Below are 11,153 nucleotides of genomic sequence, written 5' to 3' on the forward strand. Positions count from 1 at the left end.
AACACAAGGCTGCACAACCCATACTGACATATTTACCCTTTCCCAGTCGCGATTGCTATTTACTGCAGAAACTGACAATATGAGGAAAAAGTATGGTTCCTTTGATAGTTGTTTCTTTAAAAAACAAAACCAACCACGGAGTCTATGGAATATTTATGTGGTTTAAAAACAGCCATGCTGTTTCCAAGATAGCAGGGACATCAAGTCTGTTTGCATAACTTTGTCCCGCAGTAAGTAAAGGGAAAAAAACTTAACTCACCAACACTATGATTACTTTCTCCGATTAAACAAGGCCAGAAGATTCACAATTTTAGCACCCAGGCTAAACTTTGTTAATGCACATATTTAGCCTTTTTATCTTCCAACCAAGTTTCTGGAGCAGCTCTTGCTTTCCGCACACCCGGGGAAACAGGCTCTAGTCAGGCTGCTTTTCAGCAAGATCCGTCGGTAACTATTTATGGCTGAAATACTTGTTTATACAGTAAAACTGCAGCACCACGGGGACACGGACGCGCGCCCAGAGCTCCCCGCGGGCTCCGGGCACTGGGTTAGGCACAGGAGGGCCGTTAGCCCCAGGCTGGTCCTGCCTTCCCCCTCGGCTTGCCTTTCGGCTCTTCGTCTCTGTCTCCCGACAGGCTCGGCGAGGAGGAGGAGGAGGAGGAGGAGGAGGAGCGAGAGGCCAGACGGCGGGAGAGGCCCGTCAGCGAGGGACGGGGCGGGGCAGCCGGCGGGCGGGCAGCGCCACGGCAGCCGCCATTGCGGGAGGCCGCGGCTCTGCCTGTCGCTGGGCCTGAGGACCGCCGCGCCCCCACCACGGAGCTGCAGCTCGGTGGGTGCTGAACCCTTGCTTTGACCCCTCAGGGACCGGGGGTGTGCGGGGCTGGAGGGTCTGGGGGCGGCCACCGGGCCCAGCCTCTTCCCGTTGGCGCGTCCGTAGCGGTGGAGCGGCGTCGCCGTGTACCGGGCCCCGGCGATGGTGTGTGGGGCTGCTCCGCCGTCCTGCTCTCACCTTCCCTGGGCGTCCACATCTTAGGGGCTTAGTAAGCGTTATTTTTTTTGTCTATATACGAATTGAAATTAGTCCAGACCAGGTATACGTTGACTTGCTAGGTCTTTTTAACAAACTGCCTGTAAAACTGGGTGTTTCCATGTTATCTAGCATCCTTTTTTAAAAAAATTAAAGGCTTTGTTTTATCAACAAAGGGAGAGGAGAAAAAATAAAACCCAACTTAAAGCTTATTTGTCTCTATGTCGAATTCCTGTGTGACTGAAATTGCAGCCTTTCTCTTGGAAGGACCTCCTGTCTCTGTGAAGCTGGCTGTTTTTAAGAAGCTTGTAAGAACTTTCTTAAGTTCCTGTAACTTAAAAGCCAGTGTTTTTATCCTTTTTGCTGTATGTGTCTTTTATTTTCTGTCCCACAGTATTTCTGGGAGAAGTGAAAAAATCCTGTGAGGAGGGCTGGTGGTAGAAAGGCTGGATGATCCCCACCATTTTAAGCCACACAAGAAGATGCTGAAGTATTGAATGCATTGGTTAGTTCTGTGCTTATATCAACAAAAAATATGTTGACTTTTTAGTCCCAGCTTAAGCAAATGAATGAATGAGGAAGAACCTCCTCTCCTCTGATGCATAGGGATGTTGTATTTCACCTTCAGAACATGCTGGAACCAAGTCTGTACCAGAAGCAGCTTTTGAAGGACACACATATACTGAAAAATTGACTGAATGGAAGGTTAAGGTAACTGTGATAACATATCTACCAAACGTGAGCATAGCTTATCACTAATAGATAGTAAATGCTGGAAGCATCCTCACTTTCTTTCCCCCCTCTCCTTACCACCTCCTTGCTATCCCCTGCTACGGTTTCTCCGTGAGTTCTGGAAAGACCTGTGTCTTCCTTGGAAAGTCGAGAATCTCTCGGATCGTGAGCAAAAGTAACCACTTAAGCAGACTTCTTAAATCCACTAACGCTTCCATAAAGTAGCTGTAAAACTGAGCATTTTCTATTTACTTCTATATTCATTATGGAAAGTAAATACATGTTTCTTCTTGCTTTCAGGTACTGATGTTATACTAGTCCTGCTCCTCTACTTCGAGTCAGCATGTCGAAGAAATCAGAGGCTCCGCTTTCCTTGTCTGACTGCCTCTGCCAAATTTGCATGGAGATCTTTGTGGAGCCCGTGACACTGCCATGCAACCATACCCTCTGTAATTCTTGTTTCCAGCTGACCGTTGAAAAGGCCAGTCTTTGTTGCCCTTTTTGCCGGCGTCGAGTCTCTTCTTGGGCACGATATAATGCCCGCAGAAATACTCTTATCAACTGGGAACTCTGGGAAAAGATTCAGAAGAGTTACCCGAAGGAGTGTGAGCGTAGGATTAACGGACAGGATTTAGAAGAGGAAAGTAAGTAAAACGTCAGTTGTCCTGGGATGTCTCTGCTTTACCAAAGTAATTACTGTTGGTGGACTTCGGATGTTGTGAAATAAGAAACTGTGCATAGACAAACTGTTACCGCTAGTAAATGTGGTGTCAGAGCTCTCCTGTGAAAGGGGCTTGCGAGGTAGAGAAATGGCCATCTGTGCCTTTTTCGTTTGTGATACAGAGGGTACGCTCTGTATTGCCGGACCATTTAAGTGGGTATTTGTTCATGTGTTTTGCACAAAGCATTGGTTTATGGCTGCCTATCCTTGCAAAGGCAATGCTTCATTACTGGTACAACTTCAGCTGCAAAATCTGTAAGTGGACTATTTGCGCATATGCGTGTGTGTGTTGTATCACTATCAAGTAAGCGAAGTGATTAAAAGTTTTTCAACTCTTAGATGCTGTTAGTTAGTTTGGTTAGAAATTCCAGGGCTTCAGTCTATGCAGGAGTCTCTGAGCCTAAAATTGTGGTGTCAGACAAAAGGAAGTGAAATCTGATTAACTCTTTGAAGAAGGATTTGGGGTTTTATATTGTAAGCTGCATTGGGGGAGGCTAATCGGTAGGTTGGCTCTATGACATGTTGTTCCATTTGTGGTATTATGAAGTCTTTTTAATCACAAAAAGCAAAAGACTTAGGTTATGGTCAGCATACTTATTTACTGTATATACAGTGCTTGGAAAACACTGACTGTTCTTGCCATTCTGTAACACAGTGCTTTTTTATTTTGTTCCTTTGTAACACAAAGTGCTTTTTTTTTGCAGCACTTGATTTAAGTCAAATCATTCCTGTGACAGGGTATGGAAGTGATCTTTTGTTAAAATCTTTCATTGTTGACTGTCGTGATGTTGCTTTGTTCCTCACTTCTTTTATTCCTTTCTCTCATTTAGTCTGTGTCCCCCATCCACAACACCAGCTGAGCAAGCCTGGGGAACTAAGGCAGGAGTACGAAGCAGAGATTAGCAAGGTAAGTCTAAAAACATAGTTAAAAGCATAAATGCTTTGTATCTAGTTATTTTAATTGTTCCCACAAACAGCTGTAATGTTATTTAATGAAAAAGAAAGATACTTAAAAAGGCATTGCTGCTGCAAGAACACACTGGTCATTCCCAAAGCAAGAATTAAATTTTTATCCTTTATGGAAGAGGAGAGACTTCCTTGTGTTTGACATGAGGCAACATTTCTCCACTTTTCTTGTGCTAGTTGATCTGTACCTCCTACCTCACCCTCTCAGTTGGTCCAGTAATGTATGCTGTCTTGTTGTCCCTGCAAGTAGGCGTGCTTTGCAGGCTAGGAAACATAGAGGTACAGACACAGCAGAATGCCCAGGCAGGTCTCTGTTAGTCAATACCTCGCATTTCCCAGAACTCTGCAGAAGAGTTCTTTCAGGGTTAGTGTCACCTCTCACTGTCTGCATCCCTGCCCACACATGCTAAAATGCCTTTTATAGGTCCTCAGATGCACATAAAGTATTTTGGACTAGCAAACATAAAAATTTGGAATTGTTTTGGCTTTGGTCTTGTACTTGCCTTCTTGATTTCCCTCCCTAAGTAACATAACACAATTAGATGAACTTGGATAGTGAACACACAGCATTTTCTTTCCTGTTTGCTCACTCCCTGTGTTATCTGTCTTCATTTGAAAATCAGAAAAGATCTTAATGTTTGTCTAAGGATCTAAAGGATCCCTCTTCCTCCAATTCAGACACAGTAGTAGTAAGAATTATAGTTGGAAGTAGTATCAGAATGCTCCTTTCCCTGACAGCCCCGTTGCTGGTTGTTACGAGAGCAGGGGGAGTACATGAAACAGGACTGTGGGATTCTCTTTTATGGCAGTTAGGGGATAAGATTGATTGGCAGCAATAGTATTGATGGTTAATGGAGATGGTGCCCAAAAGCTGTGAAATAAGTAATGGTGTCTGATGCCAATCATAAGACATCACTACATGATTTGAACAAACTCAGACTTAACATAGCTTGTGTAGTATTACAACTTGATGCTCCTCTCTAAAGTAAATTTCCAAATTTCCATTACCCAGTTAAGAAAGCTTTATTCATTATTGAAGTACTTCGCTGTCCTTGTGGAGTTACTGATAACTGATTTACCAAGAGTGGATGTCTGTCATAAAGCAGGCAGATTTACAATTCTTGCTCTGCTGCTTTGGGTTTTGTGTGTTTCAAGAGAGCAGAAGGACTCGGAAGAGAGATGTGCTGCCTTTTTAGGCGTCTTGTGCCAATATTGACATTATGATGATATAAGCAGGTTGAGCAAATGCTGTGGTCTAGCTGGCATCCAGTCTTATAAAGAATCTTAATCTGAGTTTCTCTGTAGATCCATGTATTTGGAGATCTTAGTTTTTTGTTACTGACATTTTCAAAGGTGAGTAAATGAATTTTAACCTTGCATGCTAGCATGATTAACAGTGTAGTCTTACAGAAACCAAAAGGTAGGTCACTGTTATCAGACTGAAGACTCTACACACAGCGTCAGTTTGATTCTTACATCTTTGGAGAGTTGCGTAGTTAAATACTGGCTTTGAATTGTGTGGAGTGTCTTTGTGAATAGCAGATCGTTCACATTTAAGAAGTGTCAGCTGAGAGGTTCTGGTGTGGTCCTACAGTAGCAACCTTTAAAAATCTTTTTTTAGGTGGAGGCAGAACGGCGAGCGCATGAACAAGAGGAGAACAAGGCAAGTGAGGAATACATTCAATGGCTTCTAGCAGAAGAGGAGGAGGAACACAGATTGGCAGAAGAGAGACGAAGGGAGATGGAGAAACAGCTGAAGCAAGATGAAGAGTTGGCCTGGCAGCTGAGTAACAGTCTGGTGAGTTAGGATCAAGGGGGACAGTAGAAAATGTTGATATAGTGCAAGCAACTTAGACTTTTCAGAGCAAAAGTTAAAATTTTGAATAATTTAAATTTATTTTAATTGTAGTTGGAAGCTGTTGTCAGCCCCCAGTACTTTAGATCCTTCATTGACCATTAAGTTTTGAAGAACTATTGGGAGGGTGAAATACCCGAGACATTTCTACTTGTATATTATGAATTTGAAACATGTGCCAGATGTTTTCATTATGAAACATTTTAAAACATTGGTTTTCTTCTAAATACTTCCTTTTCCTCATGATTTTAAAAATACTTCTTTGGAAGAAATTGATGTCTGTAACCTGCACTGAAAAAAACCGAACATACAATGAAAGTTTACCTTATGTTTTGGGGTTTTGGTTGGTTGTTTTTTGCTACCTGATAATAGTCCTAGTGGTGAAAACTTGTGTACTTACTTGAGCAAAACCTCTTGTCCCTTAATGCCAGATACAGGAAAGTATACAGAACATGTAACATTTCTTGTTCCATAACTATCCATTACTTACAGTTCCAGAATTCTTTGGACAAAAGTAACGAATTCTGCAGCAGAAGCAAAGTAGTTCTCTGGGTTTTCTCCAGTTTGTGTTGTGTTTTGTTTTATATAATGCTATTTTTACTTGTCATCAAAGAATGACGATTCCAAAGGGCATGTGCTCAGCAGTCCTTCACCAGCAGGCAGTCTCTCATCTGAAACATCTCCAGTGAATTTGGGCAAGGTGAAGAAAAAAGCAAGCAATTCTGGAGACATTCAGAAGTAAGTAATTCAAGTTTTTCTTCTTTAATTGGTCTGTTTCTTGGTATAGTGTCCCTCTGCTCTGTTTGCTTCCTTGGAATCCTGTAGTCCAACTTCCCTCAATAATCTGGGGCAAATGTAAACTGTCAAATGTTAAAACATCTCCTCATAGGATAATATGGAGGAGAAGGGAAACACTTGCCCTTCTCTTGTCTTTGTCAGAATGAACCTGAAGATCTTGATTTAAGGCAAAGACTGACAATTCCAGAAAAAAAAAGCTTGAAAAGGTATGCTTTTTTTTTTTTTCCTTTAAGGTATCTGTCTCCAAAGCTTCATCATGCATTGGGATCAGCATCATTCTCTAGAACAACAGAAAGAGGCAGGAGTGACTCTGGCTTTGTGGTAACTAGAATCATTTTGTTATAAACCTCAGTGTTAGTAATTATGGGTTATTTTCCCCTTGCCTATAGGATTGCCAGCCCTATATACCCCTTGCACATCAGCACTGGGCAGTTTATCTTGCCTTTCTTGAGCTACCTGCAGTGTTCACGACTCCCCAAAGTGGAAAGGGAAGAAACCATGCTTGACAGTCTGCAGATGCACACTTACAGCTTACTTCGATAGTTACCTTGTGTAGCCGTACAGGTACCTTACATGAATGTCTTCAGCATCTGTCTGTCTGTCTGATCTTCCCTGTTGAGATGAGCAAAAGAAGATGAGCAGGCTCATACCTTGAACAGTTGACTTGAGTATTGATAAGAGGAGAATGCTGCAGTTGCGTTTTTAGTCCTTTAGCTAGGCTTCTGTAGGTTGTTTTAAATATTTTCATTATTATTAAACAATTACGTTGTTGGTTTTTTTTTTTAAAAAAAGAAGAATTCAAGTTAATATCCCAGAGTAGTTCTGAGCAGTGCAGCCATGAGAAGTCAGATTTGCATTTTATTCATACCCATTGGCTTTTGATAAATTTACTTTATTAGTGGTCTCTCCCTTTTCTTCAGGAGACCAATAGCAATGAAGGCAGCAGTTCTGCGTGGCAAGATGAGCAAGAGGAAATGCCAACACTGTCTCCACAGCTGACCGGTGTGATTAAAGATTCCAGCGCTAAGGATTCGTTTTTGGAATCATGCATGAACTATTTCAGTGCCTCAGCTTCAGGGGAAACCACCGCTGCCAAGCAGGAAAAAACACCAGCACCAAATTGTCTAGGAGACAAAGTTCCAGATGCGCTTCATGGAATCGCAAAAGGGGAAAGGTCTAGAACAGTTCTTCATGGATCCAAAGGAGAAGATGATGGAATTGAGTCAGACAGTGGCAGTTTAACACATGTAGAAAGCATAAACCTTGAAAACTCTGCTGAAACTTGTGCTTGTATTCAGTCAGCAACAAATTCTGTGATGTCTCACAGCAAAAGTGTAACATATGATCTCATGAAGGTGGGCAGACACTTGGATGAAGAGAAACTAGAGAGACTGCAGACCCCTAAGGAGACTCCAAAAAGAAAGTTGCTGGAGCCACCAGCTGAAGCAGTGGTTGACTTGTGCATGCTTGATAAGAGGAGAAGAACTTTTCCAGAAAGTTTAGAGGACCAAGGGGAGCAGATAAATGATTTTAACTTGCAAATGCAGAAAGCCTTTGAGCAGGAGTTCTATGAAAGGCGTATGCAAGAGGAGCAGGACAGGCTTCTGGCTCTGCAGCTACAAAAACAGATCAACAAGGAGGAAAGGACACTTAATCGACAAAAGGGCTCTCCAGATGAGTACCTTCTTCGCACCAAACCACCTCAGACCATGAAAGACTCTCCTGCTGGAAAGGGAGGTTCTAAGATGGCAAAAGACTCAAAGGTACCAAAAAAACAGGCTGAAACAAATCACCGCAAGACTCGGAAAGGTTCTTGCAATGAAAACTGGCAGTCCCCTACCAGAGTCCGAATGAAATCACCCAGCATCAAGGGAGGAAAAGTTTTGAATTGTGTGGTTAATACCAGTGACGCAAATGGTATTTGTTCACTACCTAAGAATAAGCAAAAGACGATCCTTCAGATGTTTAAAAGCTCTGTTGCGGAGTAGATCCACAGAACCACAGACACATGGTGGAATGAGAATTAAAACTGTGGTAATGCTTTCTCCTGTGCTAGGCAAAGCTTCCTGTAAGCAGTTTTAAAGTTGTTGGTTTTGAGGGGGATTGCTTTGAGTCACAAAGTTGTGTATTCTGAGTAGTTTTAATAATGTGCGCCCCCAGACTTTAAAAAAATGTTTATTGGTCTTTTAGTGACTGCAGCTTATTTTCTAGCACTTGCATTTACATAATTTTGAATGTGAATACTGTTAGTGTTTAAAAACAAAAACAACTGATGGTCTTATCTTAGAATGAGAATTTGGAGCCTTTTATGGAAAGGATGCACATTCCACGGAGGAAAGAAGCAAAAAAGTGAGTCTGTATTTCTAGTTGTCTGCCAACTGCAAGGTTCAAGCTTTACTAGGCACGACCACTGTTCTGTTAGCCTAAATCTCAATAACATGCTTCAGTTTATTTGTTGCATTGCATTTTTCGCACGACAGTTAACAAGAGTATAACCGGACAGCCAGTCTTGCCAACACACTCTTTCCCTCTCCCCCTCATATACTAACTCCTTTCTTAGACAAAGAGGGAAAAACAAGGTCATTCTCCCACTACCAAAGCCAAGGATCTTTCATAGATGCCAATAGTATAAGTGGTGGGCTTGTATTTACCTTTGTTCAGAGAGGTCACTTCTGCTGATCTGACTCTCACTGTCGTTAGGAAAAAGATACTTTTGTTTTCTTATTGCTAGTGTTCTGCAACTTTATTCTTGCATGATAATATTACCTATTTTTAGTGCTATTTAATTTTCATACTCAAACTGGTTTGAGTCTGGTTCAAACCACATAATATTAAAAAAATAGTTAGTCCAGAAGACAGTTATGATGGAGAAAGCTAAACCAAAATGGGGAAAAGCAACTGAAAACTGGAGTTGTCAGTAATGACGTAACTATAATTAAAGATTCACATAACTACCATGCCTGACTCTAACTGTTCCCCCCCCATTTTTAGAGGGACTACCAAATACTGTCTTGCAGTTGGGTTTAAAACTAACATAATTCAAAAGAATTAGAATTTAGACATGTAGGGAAGCTGAGGCCTGTAGGAAGTTGAGGCTGGTGAAGAGTTGACCAGCTGCTACTCAGCAGAGGAAGTATTCTTCCTAGATTGTTTTATCTGTTGCTGTTATAAACCATTTTTTGGCCTTTCTTTGGTTGTAATGAGATACTTTTCCACTGTACATGTTTGAAAGAGAGCAAAGCACTAATTTACATTGCTGAAGTGTGTGTGCTAATCACCAAAGTTTGCAAATGTTTTAAATGTGTACTTTTTTTGAACCTCATTGATCATCTATAGACTTTAAAACTCAGTTCTGGGAAATTTGTAACAAAATACTTCAAAGCAGTATCTTCTGGTGTTTTAAGTTTAAAAAAAGCCAAACTGAAATTTTATTGAGAGCATGAACAGCACACCAAGCCAAAAATGTGAAATTTTTTTTCCTTTGCCTGCATGTCTCTCTTAATGGTGGGTTTCTCATAAATAAAAGATCTATTCTAAGATGCTTTTTGAGAAAGTTACAACAGGGGACCAGTTGCAGTTCATTCACTGTTCCTCTTGCTGCCTCAACCATTGTGCTGGAAGCCTTCTTTCCATATAGATCTGTTTCTGTTTAATCCTTACCTTTGTTTACCTTCTACCTTACCCAGGCAGTTAAGTATAATCCTTCATTAATTAAAAGTGTTCTTTAAGGCAGATATATTGAGTGTTTTCATGCTAGTGACGCTCGGCCTTTCCAGTCATGATAAGCATGTAAGAAGTAAACTTTCTATTTTCAAAACAGATGAGGAGAAAGAGTTTATTTAAGTCTATTCAGCCTCATTTTACAGTCAAGTAATGTCTGAAGTCTGATGTTTATTTTTAACTTGCTTGAAAGATGGTCCTTGCTCTGGCATGGAGCTCCTTCTTCCACGATCACGTCTCCCACTGACTGCTTCCTGTTCTCAAGTATGCCTGAGCAGACACACCACGTGCTCCTCTGATTTATTGACATTTTGGTGTAATGCGTTGTTCAGGATTTCAGAGCAGGTTGGAAATAGTTTGGAGTCATGCAGGGCTGTTCCTGGCCTCTTCCCACACAGGTCACCCCTGCAGCCACCTGCTGCCAAAACCCTAAAGTTTATGCCCTATGCAACTGTCTCTGCAGTTTGAGACACACTGTTTCTGTGGTCCTGACTAGTGCTGTACCCCTCTAAGGGGTTTGAATGTCTGCCCTGTTCTTCTCCATCACTGCCTTTAATGTCTAGCACTGAAAGAGTCTGAATCTCAAGTGTTTTGAACTGCTGGCCATTCATATGTAAGAAATAATCTTGCATGTGTTAGAAATTCTGACCCTGGTTAATTGCTGTATTTTTCTCAGATCAACCATCATCATACTCCAGTACAGCAGTGCTGGCTGTGGAGTTGCTTTCATGGCCAGGTCCTGATGTTTGATAGATACTTGGTGAAACAGGAAGGGAAGCATGTGTGGTCATACAGGTATATATCCAGATAGACACTAAAGAGCTGAAAAGAATGAAGCTAGAAATGAAATACATATCCCCCAACAGCAGTAATCTTCATTAGAGTTAAACTTAATCTACTGCTCTCATTGTTTTGGGGCTAGCTCTGTCCTTGTAGCAGGCTGACACTAAGTAACATATGCTTAGTGGTAAGATAGGAGGCATTTTGTTTAAAAGACACAGTGAGAGCTCACTAGTTTGGCAGGATCACGCAGTCTAGCTGAGTACACCTCAACAACATGGAGTGAGCTGCCATAACAGCTCACTGCCAATTTATGGGGTTCCTACGCTTGTGCCAGCTTTGGCACTTGGGGTCTCTCCATGATCTAATTCCAGGTGTTAAAGGGGTAGGGGAAGTGTCAAGGGGGGACAGGGCAAGGGAGAAGGGAGGATTTCCCTTTTGGGCAGCAGTGCACCTTGTGCGACTAGTGCACCTGCATGTGAAGCCATGTCCTAGTATATGGGTTTGCTGCATTTAACACCAGTTTCATTCTCTTTTCCTCCACAAGTTGTTTT

At 41.8% G+C, this 11,153-nt stretch overlaps 1 protein-coding gene across 5 annotated transcripts; it reads left to right on the plus strand.

The window, feature by feature from the left end:
- Positions 1-682: 682 nt before the first annotated feature.
- Positions 683-9,833, plus strand: RNF168 (ring finger protein 168). Of its 5 annotated transcripts, none has more exons than XM_075507688.1 (9): positions 683-829; positions 1,422-1,532; positions 1,634-1,738; positions 2,060-2,403; positions 3,311-3,387; positions 5,068-5,244; positions 5,915-6,039; positions 6,333-6,420; positions 7,020-9,833. In XM_075507688.1, exons 4-9 carry the CDS (start codon positions 2,103-2,105, stop codon positions 8,085-8,087), a joined length of 1,836 nt encoding a protein of 611 aa, XP_075363803.1. In that variant the 5' UTR covers positions 683-829; positions 1,422-1,532; positions 1,634-1,738; positions 2,060-2,102; the 3' UTR covers positions 8,088-9,833. The 5 variants fall into 5 exon arrangements, with proteins under 5 accessions (XP_075363803.1, XP_075363804.1, XP_075363802.1 ...); XM_075507689.1 differs by having other exon boundaries at positions 1,656-1,738; XM_075507687.1 differs by having other exon boundaries at positions 1,422-1,738.
- Positions 9,834-11,153: the final 1,320 nt, after the last annotated feature.

This window comes from Mycteria americana, chromosome 7 (genome assembly GCF_035582795.1).
Source record: "Mycteria americana isolate JAX WOST 10 ecotype Jacksonville Zoo and Gardens chromosome 7, USCA_MyAme_1.0, whole genome shotgun sequence".
NCBI lineage: Eukaryota > Metazoa > Chordata > Aves > Ciconiiformes > Ciconiidae > Mycteria > Mycteria americana.

What these genes read in the sequence shown, in the direction of transcription:
- RNF168 (XM_075507687.1), top strand. Translation starts at nt 2,103, where the DNA reads ATGTCGAAGAAATCAGAGGCTCCGCTTTCCTTGTCTGACTGCCTCTGC. An exon ending in GGCAGCTGAGTAACAGTCTG is followed by an intron (nt 5,245 to 5,914) that starts GTGAGTTAGGAT and finishes TTGTCATCAAAG; the next exon opens with AATGACGATTCCAAAGGGCA. An exon ending in AATTCTGGAGACATTCAGAA is followed by an intron (nt 6,040 to 6,332) that starts GTAAGTAATTCA and finishes TTTTCCTTTAAG; the next exon opens with GTATCTGTCTCCAAAGCTTC.